This window comes from Drosophila guanche, unplaced genomic scaffold, assembly GCF_900245975.1.
Source record: "Drosophila guanche unplaced genomic scaffold, DGUA_6, whole genome shotgun sequence".
Classification (NCBI taxonomy): Eukaryota; Metazoa; Arthropoda; class Insecta; order Diptera; family Drosophilidae; genus Drosophila; species Drosophila guanche.
In genome coordinates, this window is record NW_022995755.1 from 1,827,255 (window position 1) to 1,847,958 (window position 20,704).

At 43.3% G+C, this 20,704-nt stretch overlaps 2 protein-coding genes across 14 annotated transcripts; one reads left to right on the plus strand and one right to left on the minus strand.

Annotated features, from left to right (window-relative positions):
- Positions 1-96: 96 nt before the first annotated feature.
- LOC117589809 (traB domain-containing protein) lies at positions 97-5,741 on the plus strand. Of its 3 annotated transcripts, XM_034282027.1 has the most exons (4): positions 462-922; positions 2,684-3,402; positions 3,462-3,581; positions 3,645-5,741. In XM_034282027.1, exons 1-4 carry the CDS (start codon positions 787-789, stop codon positions 4,308-4,310), a joined length of 1,641 nt encoding a protein of 546 aa, XP_034137918.1. In that variant the 5' UTR covers positions 462-786; the 3' UTR covers positions 4,311-5,741. The 3 variants fall into 3 exon arrangements, with proteins under 3 accessions (XP_034137917.1, XP_034137916.1, XP_034137918.1); XM_034282026.1 differs by lacking the exons at positions 2,684-3,402; positions 3,462-3,581; positions 3,645-5,741 and adding exons at positions 97-336; positions 981-2,609 and having other exon boundaries at positions 575-922; XM_034282025.1 differs by lacking the exons at positions 2,684-3,402; positions 3,462-3,581; positions 3,645-5,741 and adding an exon at positions 981-2,609 and having other exon boundaries at positions 433-922.
- A 573-nt stretch (positions 5,742-6,314) lies between these two features.
- LOC117589810 (C-terminal-binding protein) lies at positions 6,315-20,656 on the minus strand. 11 transcript variants are annotated; one of them, XM_034282030.1, is made up of 8 exons: positions 20,513-20,656; positions 12,436-12,996; positions 12,067-12,372; positions 11,740-12,000; positions 11,542-11,682; positions 11,215-11,437; positions 7,227-7,510; positions 6,315-6,832 (listed from the first exon to the last, which is right to left on the minus strand). In XM_034282030.1, the coding sequence occupies exons 2-8, from the start codon at positions 12,628-12,630 to the stop codon at positions 6,749-6,751; spliced, it is 1,494 nt and encodes a 497-aa protein (XP_034137921.1). In that variant the 5' UTR covers positions 12,631-12,996; positions 20,513-20,656; the 3' UTR covers positions 6,315-6,748. The 11 variants fall into 11 exon arrangements, with proteins under 11 accessions (XP_034137921.1, XP_034137926.1, XP_034137924.1 ...); XM_034282035.1 differs by having other exon boundaries at positions 7,227-7,486; positions 20,339-20,625; XM_034282033.1 differs by having other exon boundaries at positions 7,242-7,510; positions 20,339-20,625.
- Positions 20,657-20,704: the final 48 nt, after the last annotated feature.

Here is a 20,704-nt window from a genome sequence, read left to right on the forward strand (position 1 = left end):
AATTTCAAATTCATACGATGACTGACACTTGCTTATCGCACACAAATATCACCCTCGAATATATTGTCATCAAAACATATATTTATCGATATATTCTTACATCAACAAGCATTCAACAACACTGCAAACAGGTTTTCTCAGCTTGCTCACAAATTTAACTCTTTAGTTTTTTGGGTTTTATTAGAATCGCACTCACTGGAATATATAAACACAATAAATATAAGCACGCGCCCCAAGCCTAGCAACAAAACTGTGTCAATTATTGTTCCGTTAATGCAAAAAGTTCCAGCAGTGCAACGCAAACACACGCCACAGCAACAAAACAACACTTTTAGGGTAAGTTGGCTGGTAACAACGCTGCTCAACTCGACAATTTCGACAGCATTGGCTAGTCCCTGAGCAGACGAATGCTTCATAACAATCTACTAGAACTTTCCAATAAGCGTTTCAACAAAGAAGTTACTTTTACTTCGGCAATGGACACGTAGACAAAAACACTTTAATCAAGTTTTCGAGTTGAAGAGTTCTTCCTATTATCTGTATCTCTGATAATCTCTCTCCTTAACTGTTGCAGCGCCCGCAGGTATTTATCAGAAGACAGCCCAACAGCACACAGGGCTGATGCCAACTCGAGCGAAAGCCTAACCCACACATACACACACTCACACACACACGTACGTGGACAGTGTGTCTCTGACTATTGAAACCGAATTTCGACTAGTAACCGACTCTTCCAAAACAACTGTACACACAAAAGACGCTCACATAAAGGCACTGCTCTGCACGATGGATGTATCCGGCTCCACATCATTTGAGTCCTCCAGTGTCACGTTGGAGAATAACAGCAGCTCCTACACAGGCGACACGCTGTATGACAGCGCGCTGGACAGCCTATCCGCCACGGCTTACAAGTCCTGTAATGGTAAGTTTAGGGTTGATCCAGCAGCCCGTTCAGTAGTTGTTAAGCATAACCCTAACAGATATGACTGAGATGTCGAAGGTGGAATCAAGTTGCCAGCTGAACGAGCCTCAGATGGGCAGGATCTACCATGAGAATCAGCGACCCGCATGTTGCGCGCGAAAGGTTTCAAAAGCGGAGAGGCGCGATTTCTGCTTGCGCTGGATAAACGCCTCACAGGCCCCAAAGCTCGCGGAGGAGTTACCACGGAAAACAGAGCCAAGAAAGTGTTGTTCAGTGCATCATAAGCCAGCGGAGAAGTCTGACCAGAGAACAGATCAAATATATTCGTGCCGCCTGCACCCACAATGCGATCGTTGGCACGGGCAAAAGTCGGGCCAGAAAATAGATGCAGCTCGTTGCTGCATGGCTTCGCAGAAGCATCAAAAGCAGCCACAGTTCGAACGTCACACCCACGGGCAAATGGAAACTTCGTTTATAGAGCCGTCTAGGATAAAGGCGGGCCAGAAAATAGATGCAGCTCGTTGCTGCATGGCTTCGCAGAAGCATCAAAAGCAGCCACAGTTCGAACGTCACACCCACGGGCAAATGGAAGCTTCGTTTGAAGAGCCGTCTAGGATGAAGTCAGTCAAAAAAATATATGCAGCTCCTTTCTGCATGGCTTCACAGAAGCATCATAAGCCAGGCAAGAAGCAGCCACAACTCGAACGTCAAGCCATGCACAGACACATGAAAGATTCGTTTATAGAGCCTTCAAGGATAAAGTCGGGCCAGATAGCAGCTGCATCTCCGTCCTGCATGGCTTCGCAGAAACATCAAAAGCAGCCACAACTCGAACGACACCTCCACGGAAACATGGAAGCTTCGTTTCTAGAACCCTCAAAGCTCAAGTTAAACCAGAAAAGAGCCAGCTGTCCTTGGTCCATAGATTCGGTTAATCATCATAAGCTATCCATGAAGCAACCACAATTGGAGGAGCATCCTAACAACCGAGGGCATCATGTAGCTGCGTTTAAAGAGCCCACCAAGCTCAAAAGAGTTCAGAAAACCAAACCAGATCCTTTGTCATTGGAAACGCAGCATCTGTTAAGGGTGCAGCACACAGAACTCGTACGGCTGATAGACGCCTTCAAGCTGAGGGTATCTGTACTCCAAATAGAAACGGATCACGCGGAGAATGCGCAGCTGAAGGTAGTCCAGGAGAGAAAACTCAAGGGGCCCTTCACGGACACAACTAAAGCCAAACTCTATGCTGGAGCACTGAAGGCACTCGAAGCACAAACTTCCGGAACATTTCCCACTCGATTTATATCAGAAATATTCGCGACAGTCGCAGACGAGGCGCAGCTAGGGAATCATTTCTCATCTTTAGACCACGAGCTGGCTGACATAGTGGACACGCTTTGCGTGAACAATTACAAACCGAAGAAGGAGTCGTACGAAAAGACGGTCAAGCGAAAGCTTGATACTGCTAAGGAGAAGCTGGCCAAAAAGTATCTGGAGCGGATCGACAGAGAGGAGAAGAGCTACCAGGAACGTGCTGCACGTATGAAGAGGAAATGCTTTAATTTGCTGAAGCAGTTCCTAAAGAACAACATTCCCGACAACGAAAACAAAGTGTGGCTCAAGGAACTGAAGGCGCTCTACGAGCAGGACACTCAGAGTTTCTAGTTTATATATTTCTTTTACTTATTTCTGTTATTAAACAAATGTTTGTCATTGCTGTAGCTGATTGTCTCTTATTCCCCATTCTTTCATCCGCAGAGAGTCTGATTAGCGAGATTAGCCACAGCCCAATGCCCACGAATGGCAATGCGGACAACGCGAATCTTACCAGCGAAGCAGCTGCCTTCAAGGCGGTTGCTACTGCCGCACCTGCAGCACACAATGGTCCCACCCCAGCAGCTCTAAATGCCAGCATGCTGCTCATTCAATCCGAGAGCACTGATACGAACACCTCGCAGGAGGAGGTGGACCCCAAGTCACAGCTGGCCAACAAGACAATATTCAAGACAGATAATCCCAATTTGTCAATTATAGAGATAAACGATAATTCGATTAAAGCAGAGGACCTCGAAAAGGAAGTGGTGCTGATTGAGGGCGACAACGTTAAGCCCATACTGAAGAAGTCGCCCAGCAAAGGACCCGCACCAGTCGCAGTCGCGGATCCAGCGTCATCCACAGACAAGCGACGCCGCAAGACGGAGTCGCTGCTGCAAACGAGCAAGCAAAAGCTGGACATTTCCATAGCCGAGGCCTCGGCAGCAGCCGACAATGGAGACAATGGCAATCGTGAGATGGTTGTGGCGCTCAGCCACGATCAGCCACTGACAAAGCGAGACATCAAAATCTACGATACTCTTGAGGAATTTGATCAGAATCTTCCGTCAACGGTGACGCTGTTGAACACACCATTTGGCAGCAAGGTCTATCTCGTGGGAACGGCCCATTTCAGCGAAGAGTCACAGGATGACGTCTCTTTTGTAAGTCCTGCAAGTGTTTCTTTAAGCCTCCTACTAACAATAGAATCCATCCTTTCCAGGTCATACGCAATGTCCGTCCAGATGTGGTCATGGTTGAGCTATGTCCATCACGCATACACATTCTGAAGCTGGATGAAAAGACCCTACTGGAGGAGGCCAAAAATATCAATATACCAAAGGTGAGCAAGGACAAAGAGAGCTTCTAATTTGGAGTAATAATTATTTGGTGAATCCCCATACAGATACGCGGTATTATACAGACCCATGGGTATATCAATGGGGTCTTCTTCATACTGCTGCTCCAGATGAGTGCACAAATCGCAAAGGATTTGGGAATGGCGCCGGGCGGTGAATTCCGTCGTGCCTTCGAGGAGATACACAAGCTGCCGGGTTGCATTCTGCACCTGGGAGATCGACCAATTCGCATCACACTATATCGTGCCCTGCGTGCTCTATCCTTGTGGCAGACCATGAAGCTCGTCTGGCGTTTGACATTCACGGACAGCATAAGCAGCGAAGAGGTGGAGAAGTGCAAGCAGCGTGACTTGTTGGAGAAACTAATGCAGGAGATGGCCGGCGAGTTTCCTGCGTTCTCGGACGTTTTTGTGCGCGAACGTGATCTGTTCTTGTGCCATTCCTTGCAGGTGGCTGCCCTGCCACAAGTGGCGCCGGGTGGCTCTGGCGTGCGACCCGTTCGTGTTGTGGGTGTGGTGGGCATCGGCCATGCCAATGGCATTGCCAAGATGTGGGGCAAAGTGGACCCCGAAAAGATACCTTCCATACTTGAAATACCGCCGGCCAGCCTCGGGCAGCGTGTGTGCAAGTTCACCCTGAAGTACGGCCTGATTGGCCTAGGATGTTATGTCGTTATACGTTTTGCGCGTCCACGTCTTACGCGTTTCTTCTGAGTTGATACGAGTTGTGGGAGACACACACCCACACTCGCTATGTTGTTAAATTTTTTGTTTTTATTGACTTGCAAAAACCCAAAATGTGCAGAATATATAAGCATATGCCTCTCGCTGACAAATTAATTGTATTGTACAATGAAGAGAGAGATCCTTTATACACAGACAGACAGACACACATCTGAAAATACTTGTACACATAATCCTAGTTTAAGATTGCCCCTCGTCCCGCCCAAGAAAGTACTTTTTATGTGTCAACTCGAATTGGTTTTACACCTTTTGTTGTTATCTCTACGGATTGACCTACACTACATATTATACATGGAAACATAATTAAGGCATTATTGTATTTGTATGTTGTATGTACAAGGTTTCCTAACAGGGCTGGATCTGGTGCCCCTTGTGTTAAGCTCAAAGAATACAATTAATCAAATCAAATCAAATCATCCATCTGCAGCTAATTACAGCTAAATGTTGTATGTAACTTCTTTCACACCATACTCTTCGCATAAATGTTGTTCATTCCGTAGTAACAAAAGCAACCATAGATAGTACAGTTCATAATTAATAGAAACGTGATGGACCTTCCGATGGCCGTGTGTTACAAAAATGTTATAAAAAAAGAGATGGATGGAGGAATTTTACAAAAAAACAAAAACCAACCGAAGCATACCAACCTAAATGTAATTTACTAACCATAACTATAAAGCATATTCCTTCATTGGAAGCCTCGGCAATTGAAGCAAGTCCAAATGCTGGATGGTGGGATATACATATATGGATGGTATTCTAATATTAAAGAAGTTAAAGTTAGAACGACATTATACAATTGGGACGATCATTCTCCCTGCTTATATGAAATTTTCAAATCCATTTCAGCAGTTAACCTTAGCTGATGAGAGAATATAATCGAGAGAATATTATATTGATAGACCTTGGAATGGAATAGACGTGTATGGAATAAACCACCACTGGTGCCAAATTTCTGAAGTTCAAAAATTTAGCACCAGTGGTGATTTATTCCATGAGTGACACTCTAGTTCCATCATGCTTTCGTACTCTCATTGAATCGAACCAAGGTCTATCAATGTAATATTCTCTCGATTCTAACCTCTCATCAGCTAAAGTTAACTGCTGAAATGGAGTTGAAATTTCATATAAGCAATCGTATAATGTCGTTCTAACTTTAACTTCTTTAATATTAGAATACCATCCATATATATCCCACCATCCAGCATTTGGACTTGCTTCAATTGCCGTGGCTTCCAATGATGGAATATGCCATATATATATATCTGAGCGTTGTAAACGTGTGAAAAAAACTGTTTTAGAAATGCAAAAAAGAAGGCAAACAAACACATCTATTATCTGCTTAGGTTAGCCAATCGTAAATGGTGTTATGTAGCATTTAGTATAGAATTTACCACCCCCCCGAAAACAACTGTCCTTTGTGTATAAACAGACTTAAATAAATGTATTCAAATCCAGAAGAAAGTCAATCGTTGTCCCTTCCACTGTTTTACAACACGGCTCGGCACGGCCTAACGGTGCATAGGAACCCCTCTGACACTGCGTTGCCGCTCACGTACACGTGCATCACAGTGACTTTTACCAACACCAATGCATTGCAATGTTCCGTTTTGCATGCTGTCTTCACACACAAACTCATTTGTCTCGTTTCTTCTTTTTCTTTTGTTTTATTATGTACTTTAAACGTATCTTAAGCACTAAACGTCTCTCATCTTGTGTGTTGCTTTTGTTTCGTTTTGTTTTGTTTTGTATGCCATAATTGTTGTGTGTGTTTTGTTTTGTTTCTTTTTTCTTTCTCTCGTAATTTAAAAGTTTCCAACATTGTTTTTGTTTTGCGCTTATATGTAGTAACATATTTTTTCTTCACTTACAATTTCCTGCAATACAAATAAAAATCTTACGATTGTAACTTTATAAAGTTCTAAATAGTTACAAATTAAACACTAAATATGTAGTTAATTTTGAGGCGTGTGGTGTGGTGTTATCTCTCATCAATCCTTTTCGCTTTATCCTCTTTTGCATCGCATTTCTTACTTTCCTTCCTTTGCCGATTATTCTTCTTCTTTTGTGTGCTTGGGTTTTGGGGTTTTGTGGTAATGCAAATGTGTATCGTACTTTAAGTTATATATGTAACATAGAAACTTGGAAAAATTCAAATCAAGCGCTGGCGCAGGTGCGCCTGGAATCGTCGAGCAGACGACAGACAGCAGCAACAGGACAGAAGAGACGACACTGAAAGACAGACCATGCCGACTGCCGACTACTCTCCTTAGCAGCAAAGTATAGTTGGGGGGGTTGGTTATACATCTACTGGCCACGCTTGTCTCGTCTCGCTGGTGCGATATCCAGGCACCACTGCCCGTTGTCACTCCAGCTCTCGGCTCCAGCTGCGATGCATCAGCAACAGCCTACGGCGTCTCCGTTGACTCGGCCTTAACCTCCGCTTTTATGCTCGATAACAGATGATTATTAGGGTCGGGCGCACTCAGGGGCTAAAAGCAAGAGTGGAAGTGGATTAGAATCAACAATCTTCGACTGGGGCAGCTCAATCACAAACTCTGTTAGTAGCCCTAGCCTAGCCAACCACGAAACTACGTACAAATTGCATTAAGGAACTTGACTACGACCAACACGGGAGCAACTGGCTGCCAGACAACAGGATCAACAGGAGCAACAGCAACAAACACAAACAAACTATCTAATCCCACAAACACACACGCGCACACGCACACGCATACGCAGCAAACACGTGGCGTTTGCACGGCTCCACGACATGGTGGAGTGGTAGTGGGAGTGTCAACTTGTAACGGTAACTGGTAACTGGCAAAACTTAGGACACACATAGCGCACACACAAACACAAGACAACAGAGGTACGTGTACCTACCGATTGGCTACTCACAATTCCGAGCGGCAGTCCACCAACTTGCGGCGACAAGTGCGGCACCGTGGGCACAACGGTCGGCGGCACCGGTGACGGCAGGAGTGCGGCTGCTGCAGCGGCCACGGCGGCCGCAGCAGCGGCTACGGAGTTTGGCGGCGGCGGCGGCTGAGCCAGAGCAGAGCTGCTGCTGCTGCTGCCAATGTTTGTTGTACTGTGGGGACCATCGTGCGGTGTGGTGCTGTGTGCCCGATGATGCAGTGCGCCTGTATAATAGCCGCCATTTAATCCTGTTTTGTATTTCGATTTTTTTTGTATTTGTATTTGATAGTTAGGTTAAGATTATGAAATGTTGCTGGTTTTTTGTTGTTGTTGTTGTTGGTATTTATGTAGGGAAGGGGGGATTGATATTCTTTTTTGCTTGTGTTCTGGGTTCTGATTTTGTGCGAGTAGTAGACACTGGATAGAGTTTGGCAGAGTCTGAGTTTCTGGGTGGGTGGTGGTGGTGGTGACTGCGTGTGATCTATGAGCGTAGTTTCTATAGGCTGGCTCGGAGAGCGGAGACTGCGAGAACAGGGATGGGACTGTGATGCGATGAGTGCGGAACCAGGCCCTGCCCTGCACGGGTATTCATTCCGTTCCTTACAGCTAAGTGGTACAATTAGCCATAAATTACTGACTTTCGCTGGGAAGAAACTAACGAGCTTACGAGAGCTTAAACTACATATACAGATAGCTATAGGTAGATGTAAGTTATTTCAATCTCATTAGTTACTATAAGGCTTGTTGGTCTGCTCTGCTCTGCTCTGTCTCTGCTGCTGCTTGATCTCAATTCTTGCTTGGATCCCAAAATGGAAAAACGTGAATGGCAGTGATGGTTTGGGAAAAACACAGTCTTTTGCAACACTGCCACACAAAAGGAACAACGAACACGATCCGATGGACATCCGCAAAGTTAAAACAATAATTTGTTCATTAAAGATTTTGTTTTTATTTGTTTTTATCTTCTTGGGTTTCTTTTTGTTTTTTGTTTTGTATTGTTTTCTGGAAAGGTTTTCTTGGTTTTTAAATTAACTTCTCTTTTATCATCATCATCATCTCCAATCAATCATCAGCTTTCTTGTTCATCTACTTTTTGTTTCGTTTGTTTTGTTGCTTCATCGTCAATTGTTACGCTTTAATTTTATTTAGCTTTCACAGTTATTAAAAATATCCTTTTATACATTACAAAATAACAGTATTTTATTCTTTTGTCTCATTTACTCATTACGTTTACTTTTTTCTCTTTTCTTCTCTTTTTTTTTTTTGTTTACTTGTTACTCATTATTTTTACGTTTAGCTTATGCTTATTTATGTTTTACTTTGCTCATTTGTTGTGTTGCAGCTTGCTATATAGGATCGCGTGTGTGTGTGTGTGTGCGTGTATGTGTGTGTGGCATGCGTGTATCTGTTGTTTATGTGTGTGTGTTTATGCGCTTTGTGCTTTTATTACAAAATTTGCATCCCTACAAAACAACAAACAAACCAAAAAAACAGAGTGGAGTGGGAGCTGGTTGAGGCGGGGGGCGGGTACACTAACTAATGTATTAATGAATTATTTTTTTCTTACTTAAGGAAAACGATTGGATTGGATTAGATTAGAGTATCTGTGTGTGTGTGTGTGTTTCTCTCTCAGCCATATGAGCCATAAAGGAGTAGATAAATAAAGAAGTTTTGTTTCAGAAAAGTTAAGGAAAATCCATCCAATATATGTAATAGGCATGGGCATTACCGACTGCTTGAAGCTTGTTTTTCTCTTTCTTTCGTTTGTTTAAACTTAAATTGCAAAATTGTACAAAATGATACTCTCACAATTGTTGCGCGTCCATCTGATTCGCTTTAAAATGTATGTTTTGTAAATATATATATATATATATATATATATATATATATATAGATATAGATATATATATATATATATATGTATTCTCGTTAATCCGTTAAATAATATTACAATTTATACGCTAACAATGTTTAATGGGTGTGGTGGAGAGGGGTTAGGGGGAGTTGGGAGTGTAGGGAAAAGGGGGCCAGGGCCACTCTCTAATGATCCCATAATATTCCTCTTCCATCCGTTCCTCGCTCAACGATCAACGATCATCGATCATAAAGGTAAATCTAGATTCATTAATATTACATGTATTAATTATTCTTTTCTTTTTTTTTGTTTTGTTTTGTTTCTTTTTTGTTTTGTGGTTGTTGTTTGGGGTGTTTTGTTTTTTGCTTTAATATAATTGTTTTTCTGTATATATTTTAAATGTACATAGACTATGCTTTAAGTTTTAATTGTAGTTTCTTTCCTTCTATTTATAGATGTGGTTGCTGAGAGTCTAGTCTAACGCGCCGTGTTGTCTCCTATATGTATTAACGTATATAAATATTACTTCTTTGCTGTATTACAAACATTTTGTGTTGTTCGGTTCGGGTTCGGGGTTCGGTTCGGTAAGGCGAAAATAAACTTGGATGATGAGATCATTATGCAATATAAAGTAGATAGTAGTAGAGCAGAGCTTGAGCAGCAGAATAGCATTTTTTATAGTTTCATCTTTTTTCACATTTTCAAATTTCAATCAAAATTTCTGCAATTTGTTTCTTGTTTACAAACGAAAGTCAGTAATAAATGGCTCAAAATTCTAGTAGCAATTAACCAGGCCAATTTTCTGTTCCTTATGACTAAAAATTGAGTTTCGTTTTCTTTTTGTATTCTGAAATATTTTGACGAGGGAGCAGCTCTCTCGATTTGGTTTGGTATTTGTATTTCTCTTTTCGCTATTCTTGTTTCTGGTTGATTCATTTGTGTTGATTAATTGTGTTCACTTGTTAACGGATAGTTATCAATTGTAGTGGAGTGTGGTGATGCCACAGACTCCTCCCTCTTCTCTGATTGTTTCTAGTTTATGTTCAAGTAAGTCCGAAAGCACGGGCTACGAGTATTTCTTGGGTAAGTAAGGACTTGGATAGGAAAAGACTTGGAATTGTGGAAGTAGTTGGGTAGGATAAATCGCCGAGGAATATTAACAACAATAATCCATCATATTGTTTACTTTCACCTTGTTTTTGTATGTAAAATATATATATATTTATATATATGTATCTATGCATATGTGACTGTGTCGTGTGTCCTTCAATATATATGCATATAGTTGTGTGAGTTTGCTTGGTATTTAAGGTTGAAGAATGATTCTGGAGGGGAGTCCTACGTCTCCAAAACCAGTGAAAGTTGCAGCTGAGTCATCTCTTGAAGGTTTTTCACACAAACCATATAAATATACATATATATCCACACACATACATATACATAAACATATATATATATATCTACATAATAGTTAATCGACTTGGGCCCAACAACGGCTGCGCTCTAAACGTCCGACATTCCGCATCGACATCGAAACACTCTCTCTCTAACCGAGGAGCGGTTCCCCCTCTTTACGGATATATATATATAAATATATATATATATATATATATACTGTATACATATATTTATATAGCTTAAACTCCATTACACTTATATATCATCAACTCTTACAGCGTGTTGTCATCTGACGTCGTCCGTCTGTCTATCTGGTATGTCTATCTATATATATATATATATACTTTTTCGAATGAGTCGGAGAAAGAATAGAAATATGATTTTGGATGCATATACATACATCTGCTTGGGGTATGCTTGCGAATGTGTGTGTGTGTGTGCGTTGGTGTGCTAGTGTGTGTATGGGTTGTGTGTGTGTGTGTTGCATAAAGTATTTAATGATTTTTCTTTAAACGATTTTCTGGGTATCTGTATTTGAATTGATTCTCTTGTTCTTGTTCTGTTTTTGTTTTTCTGTTTTTTGTTTTGTTGTTTACTTGTTTTACGCTCTCTCTTTCTCTCGCTCTCTCTCTCTCTCTCTCTCTCGCCTGTCTGTTGATTCTCTCTACTTTTCTTGATTTGATATCATTTGTAGTTTACCTTCGGGATAAACAGCCGCCGCGACGCCACCGGCCGCAGCGGTTGGCGGCGTGCGCATAAAGTACTCCTTGTTGACACAATTCCTCAGCACATCTGGAATATTGCCGACAATTGCTCGTCGGATCTCAGTGGCTGCCATTTCGCGCAGCTCCGTGGCGGACGCATCGCTGAAGAAGGCGGCATGTGGTGTGCAAATCAGATTTGGAGCATCCTTGAGGGCGCCCTGCAAGCGTTCAAAGGTTTTTAGGTTAGTTTGGTACGTGCTCGACATTGGTGCGACGTCTTCTCAGATTGCGTAAAATGTCTCGTTTTACAACAATCTCTTACTTGAAATACATTGTAAGGTTCGTTTTCGTGCACATCCAATGCGGCAGCTCTTATCCGTCCCTGTTTCAGCGCCAACGCCAAAGTCTCGTCATCGACCAGACCGCCGCGTGCGGTGTTCACCAGAAATGCACCAGGTCGCATCTACAAAGACAGTTCATTAGATTCCTGATGGATATTTCAATTGCGCTTAGAACTCACCTGTTTAATTGTGAATTCATTGATTAAATGATGATTGTGCTCGTTGAGCGTACAATGCAGTGAGACGCAGTCGGACTGGAATAGCAGATCCTGCAGCGTGTAGACGCGTGTGAGGCCCAGTGACTTATCAATGCCGTCGGGTAGGTAGGGATCATAGAAGATGACATTGAAGCCAAATGCTTTTGCTCTCAAGGCAACTGCGCTACCAATGCGACCCAGTCCAACTAAGCCTAAGGTATCGCCGCGTATGCGTGCACAGCCCTAAACGAAAGTAAAGGGAAATACAAGTTATAAGACATCCAAATTAAAAGACTGGCAAATTCTTACATGCGCTGCCTCTCGCACTTGCTCGGGGCCCGTGAACTTTTTGCCTTCGCGCACCATGTTCGCCAGCCAGTATGTGCGCCGGTAAAGGTTCAGGATCAGGCACATTGTTGTGTCCGCCACCTCCTCGACACCATACCCGGGAACGTTGCAAACGGCGATGCCCAGTTCGCCCGCTGCCTTCACATCGATGTTGTCTGTGCCGCTGCCAATGCGCACAATGATGCGTAAAGCTTTGAACTTCTCAAGATCCTCCTTTGTCAAGATAATAGTGTGCCACATCAGTGCGCCAACTGCCTCATTAAGCACCTAAACAAAACCATTTAATGATTGATGAGAAATGGGAATTTAAGATTTGTGTGTACTGTTTACCTTCTCGTGTATTTCGGAGGTGCTTTGTGCATCGCAGAAGGCAACCGTGGCCACATCCTTCAGTATGGGCATCTCGATCGAACAGTCCCGTCCATCCAGCAAGGCCACCAGTGGACGCGCCTGCAGCGGACCATTGGCAAAGCTGCCTTTAACGTCAATGCGCGAACGCTTCGGCATCATCAGATTCTTGTCCATTTTCTTCTGTTATTTCTGTCGTGTGTCCTGGCACTGCTGCTGCTGCTAACTGCTGCTGCTGTGTCACTGCTACTATCCTTTGTTGTTTTTTATCCTTTTCGATTGTTTTTTGCTCTGTTTAGTATCCGTTTAATGGGAGAGAGAGAACAGGCGCTGGGGATCTGTCTATTCCCTTTGGCCCTTTGTTGGTTGATTTCTTTGCTGGGTTCTTTGCGTTATTATTGGTTCTCTCGTCCGTCCCCAACCGCACGCTTACGATGGCTTTAATTAAATCAATGGGAAACAAAACCTTTTCAAGACGAAGACGATGCAAACGGTGCTGCAATCATTTTTGGCGCTTCATATTGAAATCGAGCAATTGAAATCCTGCAAGTAAAACAACAACAAAACACATAAATTAAATGGAAAAACATGAAATGTGATGTAGTCGTCCATGTTCGAAGGGGGAACACAAAAAAAAAACACAAAACAGCGCGCGCAATCAGCACAAAATGCCAAAGCCCAAAGCCCCAATGTCAGCAGAAATTGGCCGATGACAAGTTTCGTTTGGGATTTCGCAAACATCAGCTCGAAAAGCCGCTGCCCCTCCCCATTGCAATGCGAAATGGACATATTATCATTGATAGCATTGCGCGTCAGAGGACATTGCAGAAACATAGAAACTTAACGCTGTCACGGTGTGTCGGTGCACAAATAAAAGCGACTGCCACACATGGTATCAGCGTGGCATTGCCCCCGCCTTCACCATGTGCTTCACAGCTTATCGAGGCACAAAGTGTGTTCCTTGATTAGAGAAGGAGAGAGAGACAGCACCAGGTACGCAGCGTGCATACTGTACCCTCCTGTATTCAGTTGATTTTGGATTACGTGTAGCCAGCAGCAGCAGAACATTCTATCTTATCAGTGAAAACAGCAAGGCACTTCTTTTGTTATCTGACTGGTGGGTAACCAGAGCAGAGCCCAGCGTGTTGTCAATGTGAGCGACGACTGACTGATAAATTGTGGGCGTATTTTTTGTATCTTTGGGAATACATAACTGATATGTCGAGCTACAATCTCCAATTACCTAAACCAGTAAAATGGGTTTACATTTAAAATTAAAAAAGTAATGTTCGAGTTCTGTAATAATTACTAATATGTGTTGGTTTTTTGTTGCTCTGACTTAATGACTTATTTTCACAATGAAATCGAACAATCTAGCAGCGATTCCCCCACACAGATGTCTGATAAGCAATGAACGAGCAAAAATCGGAACAATAAAGTACACTTGGACAAGTACACTGTGCAGCGGGTACACATAAATATTATATGTGTGTATTTTTATACAATTCTCTATAACATTTCATGTACGTTTGTACGTTTGCACATTGATAAGCCGTCAATGACTGCCGCGAGTCTCATAAGTCTATAGGCTATGTTTAGCCATGTGCCCCCCTTCTTGGCTCTCTCCCAACGACTGTGACTGTGGCTCATCAGCCATGTGTCACGTATTGTGCAAAAGTATGAAATACGTTTAAATGTTGCCCACCGACGAGACTACAATAATAATAATAATAATGACAACAACAATACAAAGACCCAGCACAGATACAGCCGCCTCGACGCTCTATTCTTTGGCTGTTAGGGGGGGTTGGGGTTGGCGAGGGCAGAGAACGCTCGAATGAGCGCTCGCTAAATCGCAAACCGAAATACAAAAATAAGCAACGCAATTATGACATACAGCAATGAATAAAAAAAATATAGTATCTCCCCATAGCCAACCATACCCACCACCCCTCCTAGCTGTTCCGCCCGACCCACTGTACGACAAAGTACGTGGTGAATCGTAAGTGAACCCGCAGGCAAGTCAAGTGGGCGCATCGCAACGCATCATTTCTGAACAGTTTTCCATCTCTATGCGCATTGAGAATGTTTTTATATACACAGATAGGTCTGTTTTAATCAAGTATTTGCAGGTTTTAATGGATTTTTAATATAAATATTCAGTTATCAAGGAAACCACAAGAGGGAAATATTAAGCAGATTAAATAAACACTTAAACATTGCATAAATCTTAACCGTACAACGTTTTCGATGACTCATGGAATGAACCCACAAATGTGGAAACTCTTTTCACACGAAAACATTTATTTTAAAGCCACAATCCATAGTCAACTTTCAATACCCCTTTTTCCGATTCACTTTTCATATTCCTTAAAAAACTCAACAAAAACAAATCATTAATCGCAAGCTTAATTGTGCTGAAACGCACTGTCCGCAGTCCACATGGAACTTCGGGCACCGAGACCACTTGGAGCGATGCCGAAATGAAATGGTGGTGGAATTATTATTTTTCTTTTTCTTTTTTTGTATTGTTGAAACAAGTTTGCGCCGCATAAAGACGAAAAGTCGATGAGTCGCCGCACCGCACAGCACTACTCACAGCACAAATGGGGAAAAATGTCAGTTGAAAGTTGTTAAAGCGCGCCAAAAACCGGTTTCAGGTCGATTGCAGAGAGGCTGGGCTGCCACAGGATGCAGCAATAGCAATGTGCGCGCGCCCACGCCGCCGCCGCTGCCGCCACCAGTGGGAGAAGCACTCGTTTTCTCCGGCGAGAATGTGTGTTTGGAGCCGAGAAAACCTGTTGATGCCTTCAGGCGAGGCAAAGCGAGGCAGGCCCGTTTCGTATCCAAGAGCCAGAGAAATATCAAATCAAACAACATGGGAAATCACATCGAACGCGAACGCAAAGGCAAACCGAGCGAAGAAGAGCGGGTAGGGAAGGGCATTATAAATCACCAACAACCACTAGCGCCGGAGCAGCAGCGTACAGTAAATCTCGGCCGCGTATCTAACAGATACATTCTGAGTGTGTGACGCGTTGCTACCTGAAGCTGAAGCCGAAGCAGAGAGCTGAGAGCCGAGTGCCGAGAGCCCAAACCCGATCCAGTCAAGCCGCCGGCTGTCTAACAACAGAAACACAAATCGTATTGTATCAAGCTGCAGCGGCAGTGACAGTGGCGGGCCGGGTAGCAGAACAGCCTGCCGCCAGTAACCAGCAAACGATGACGACGGCGGCCGTGTACATATCTTTTATGGTCGGGGATTGGGACTGGGAATGGAAATAGGAATGGGACGGGACGGGAACCGGTTTATCAACACGAATGGAGCAGCGGCAGCAGCAGCAGACGACGACGCACGATAACAGAGCGGAGCAAACGTACACGCTCAATGGTAGAGTTTTTTCCTCTTTCACTTTGTTGTTTTATTTTTCTCTTTCTTTTTTTGTACGTTTTTTTTGCCACAATTTCAGGCAGGAAAAGCCATGTTCGCTTAAATTGTTTGTTGGCTTAATGCCACAATAACGACGCGCTGCCTGCTGGCTTGCTGGCTCTAGCGACGAACGATTCGTTTCGATTCGATTCCACCGGGAGCACGAGCACGAGCTCGGCTCTGCGAATGTTTTGGTATGGGTGCGTGTGTTCGTCCATGTTTTTGCGTTTGCATGTGTCTGTATGTCTGGTCTGTATGTGTTCGTTGAAAACACGTTTAAATAAAGTCATGCGCATTTCTGTGCCGAAAATATACCGATTGTGTGTGCTGAATGGAAAAAACTTTTAAAGTCCTGATGCTGCAACCACACACACACCCATGTAGAGGAAAACCAATTGAGGGGGAGGCCCCCCTTCTATCCACCAGTGCCACTGCAATTGCAACTGCGACTGCGTCGGCAAGCATTCGATTCGAAGCAGGGAGCGGAGTGGAGACAACTGCAACGATTTAAGGTCTCGAAGCTCGGAGCGTATCTTGTTTTGCCCGAATTAACGGCTTCCTCTTCTGCTGCTGCTGCTACTGCTTCTTCTCTGCGTTGCGTTCATGACGTTGCGTTCCCGCGTTTTTTGATGTATTTTTCTCTTCTTTTTGCTTTCCGTTTCATGCATATGCATTAAAGCCGGCTCACAAAATGACGCCAAAAGCTACCACCACCAAGCGGGTTGCTGCCATGTCTCTGTCTCTGACTGACTGGCAATGGCTGTGTGTTCACTAATTATTAATTGTGCACAAATGTTATGTGCACTTTTGGCCAATTAACAAACTGAACATTTAATGCTGGGGAAAGTCTATAGAGTGGCATTGCATCATAAATTAATGGCAATCGATTTGAACTCATTTCATTTAAACGCAATAAAGTTATACTCAAACTTCTCAGATTTGTAAATCGAGTGAAATAAAGTCTGTAAAAGTATGACGACGGAAAAAGTATTTAGCCTGATCAACAATAGAAACAGCTGTCGAAACTTAAGTTCTCTAAAGTTCTCTCTTACTCGTATTTTTCCCCTATTTGTATTCCACTTATTCCGTTGAAATGGCCGCTAAACTGCCAGGTGTTCCCGCTAACAAATGGGGATTATGTATAAGTACGAGTACTATGGGAAACGAGCCACTTAATTTGTTGCCTGTGGGACTGACATTGCCCAATGTTTCATTAGTCGTGCTGCTACTGCTCTTTTTTCTTCCATTTGGTCTTGTCGTTTTTTTCTTGTCTTTTCTATATTGATTCGAGCACTCTCCTATGCTCTTCTGGCCTGCGCGAATGACGCAAATCGGAAAACTGCAAGCTGGCAAGCTGACCGACAGAAGTGACCAGTGACCAGAATAACAACAACAAAAAATCACAGAAAATACAGTTTATGTGTGTAGTAAGTATATGTATTTTGCTGCCCTCGCACGCTTACGAATTGCTGATGTTGCTGTTGTTTCGTTTCGGAAAGCATTTGGCAGAACAGCAATCCGAAAGTGTGTACCGGCCGCTGTCTGTTTTTATTTAGACGGGAAAGGGGGGGAATACCGCGTCGGTCAATTGGCCCACACAGATCGATACGACGGCGTAGGCCATAGAGACAGAGAGAGATAGAGAGAGACACAGCCAGATCCAATGTGGTTTGTGTTTTGTTAGACCATAGAGACAGAGAGAGATAGAGAGAGACACAGCCAGATCCAATGTGGTTTGTGTTTTGTTTGCATTTCTTTCATAGACATTTAAATTTAAACGTTTGCATCTATTTCGGTATTTTGCTGGCTTGCTTTCGCTTTGCTTTGTTTTACCTACGCCACCCCGCCCAAGTGTGCCTGTGGCCTGTGCTGGTTGCCAGCGAGTGTGAAATTCTTTGGGCAGGTGTGCATTTTTTCACGCGCGCAGTCAGCAACAAACAAAACGGCAAACATCCATCGAAAAAGTAAAGTAAAATGAAATGATAACAAGTGAAAGAGACAGAGAAAGAGAGAGAGTGGGAAGGGGTCGTGACAAGTGCAGGGGGGACGGGAACTAGCATTGACAATAAATATATTCTACAGCTGTGGATTGGTGGACTAGGGGGCGAGCACTGGGGTGGTGTGGACTGTTTCAGCAGCACAACAATCAAATTTATTATTGCCCGAAAACGGGCGATGGCTGTGGCGGTGGAGGTGGGAGCGGGAACGATTTCGAGAGCTCTTTGGCCAGACGGAAATGTTGTGTTATGCCAAGTGATAATAAACGGAACAGCATGTACAGTTTTGTTTTCGATGCAGAATAGCGGGCGGGACAGAACAATGCGAATGTTCAAAGGGATATTTATGCTTGTATGTGTAACTGTAATAATTCCCTAATTTTGCCAATTCAGCTTTTTTCTAGATGGCTATTTTCAAGCTGTTCGGCTATTTTATTAGCACTTTCGGAATAACATTACAAAGAAGGGAACCCACAAAGAGGAAAAGTGCATAACAATCAAATGTAACTGTTGTTGTCTTTCTATTCCAATACTGCCCATTTAGCTATTTTAAAGCTTGCTTATCTGTTTAACAACAGGAGCTCATGGCACGTCCAAAGGTTAATTAATATTTTTTCCTAATATTTTGAAAAGTTTTTACATTTCATAATATTAATACAAGGGTACAAAAAACCAAACAATAATAAATACTCTTCTAGCCTCTATTCTAGTGCCGATCTGTCTACTCCACATAGAGTGGCATCCCTGCAAATCACCAATATTCCCGTTGCAAATTTGGGTGGGCGAGGGAGCGGGGGACAAGTAGAGTTGCTTCTCTGCCTTTCCATGTGTGTGCATGCAGTTGCAAGTGTGTGTGTGTCTGTTTGTGTTTTGAGATGGGTACAGGCACGTCGGACAGTGAAAGGGCAAACTAACGGACAAACAGCGACAAAAACACGACAAGCGAAAAAATTGTAACAAAACTAGGAACAAGCGTCAATTTGAATGGAAAATAGGAAGGGGCGACAATGTGGGGGTGTGCTCACAATATTTATGGACATTGACAGTAGCAACTTTATCAAATTCGTTTTCAGACGCAGCCTCTGTACGGCTATTCCAGAGAGTTTTGTGTGGGTCTCTGTGTTTGTGTAAATCCATGCATGTGTGTATGCGCATATAAACAAACCACAATGCGAAAACGTAATTCCAGGCGGCAGCCATGGATTTCCAATCAATATGCAGGCGAAACTATTTATATCCCATCCACTCAGCGAGCCGACTGACCAGCCAAACCATTCAAGAGGGAAGAGATAAAACTTTAATGCGCACACGTCACGAGAACCAGAGTGGGGCCGGGCTGGGTCCGCTTTAAGCGATTTAAAGCGACGCTCGGGCCGGGTCGCTCCGTCATTTTCAAGTGTTGAACGAGAAGGGGAACAGGAACGAGTAGTTCAGTAGGGGACGGGGGGCTCCAACAAGGAGGCACTTTCACCCTTTAAAGGACCAAAAACCTCGTAGAAATGTGTCAACACGGCCCCGGGGTCCGAGAAGAAACCGAACTGGCTTTAGTTTACAGGCTGCCTCGCTCTGACTCCCGCGCTAAATGCGGCGGCGGCAAAACAACGATGAGACAGCATGTTGCAGTGGTGTGGGTACTGTATAACCATACCCAGGACAGGGGAGGGGTCGTTGCGCAGTGAACCTTGCGTGTATATTGTCACTCGGCTGGCAGGCAGGCAGGCAGGCACAGAACAGTCACATGCAGCCGCAGGGGCAGCGGCAGAAGGCAAAAAGAAGAAATAGACACAAACGCATATTTCAATCGGACGAATGAATGTGTATCTGTGTGCGGTTCGAGTCGTATGGGAAATTATTGCACAATTTTATTTATGTTTCGCAGAGAATTTTATGGCACGCACACTCACTCACTCACTCACTTACTCAGCAGAACTGTGCATTAAATTATAAAAACGCGTTGTTTTGTGTATCGTGAACGTACTCACTCACACATGCACACACAAAATAGTTCCGCTTTAAAAATTCATCAGAATTCTGCACGTTTAAATTTTTCTTGTACACGTTTATCGCGCACACACACTTACACGCATCCGCATACACATACAGGGGTTAATGCAAACACACGCATACTTGAGTTGGTGGCAAACAAAAAGACAAATCAAATAAATAGGTATACGTGAAAATGCAGCGGAAACCAGACCATAGTATTATTAAACAGCGACGCACATATTTTTCGCTTATTTTATTGCTTTTGCCTTTTTCTTTGTGGTGGCGGCGACGGCGGCGTCCGCAGCACTATCGTTTTTTTGCGAGTTTGCAATTGGGCGAAATTCACGTGCCAAACACAATGCCACACACTATTTTCGAGTAGAAACACTTGGCGGCCATGTTTATACACAAGTTGTTTCTATTTTTCATTAATTATAGACACTTTTTAGATAGTTTTCAACAATTTTTTTACCAGCAACGCGTCCAAATTCCACTCGCAGCTTTCAAAATGGCGGAATACGAATACGGCAATTTTTAGTTTTTAGTACAGCAATGACGCGATGCGATGCTACTTGGTGCCGCGATGCTACTCGTTGCCGCGTGTTGTATATCGTGCGCTCCCACAGCTCGACCAAAGTTAACACACCTGCGACTATTTATTTATCCAACTTATCACAATTAAATTAATATTAAATTGCACAAGATTTTATTCAAATAATATATTTCATTTCCTTCTTCCACTTGCACACTAGGGCTGCAAAACCTTCGATGGCACTATCGATGGTTTTTGCTGCGTGACTGATCGATGGTTTTCTTCGACCACCACGATATATCGTTG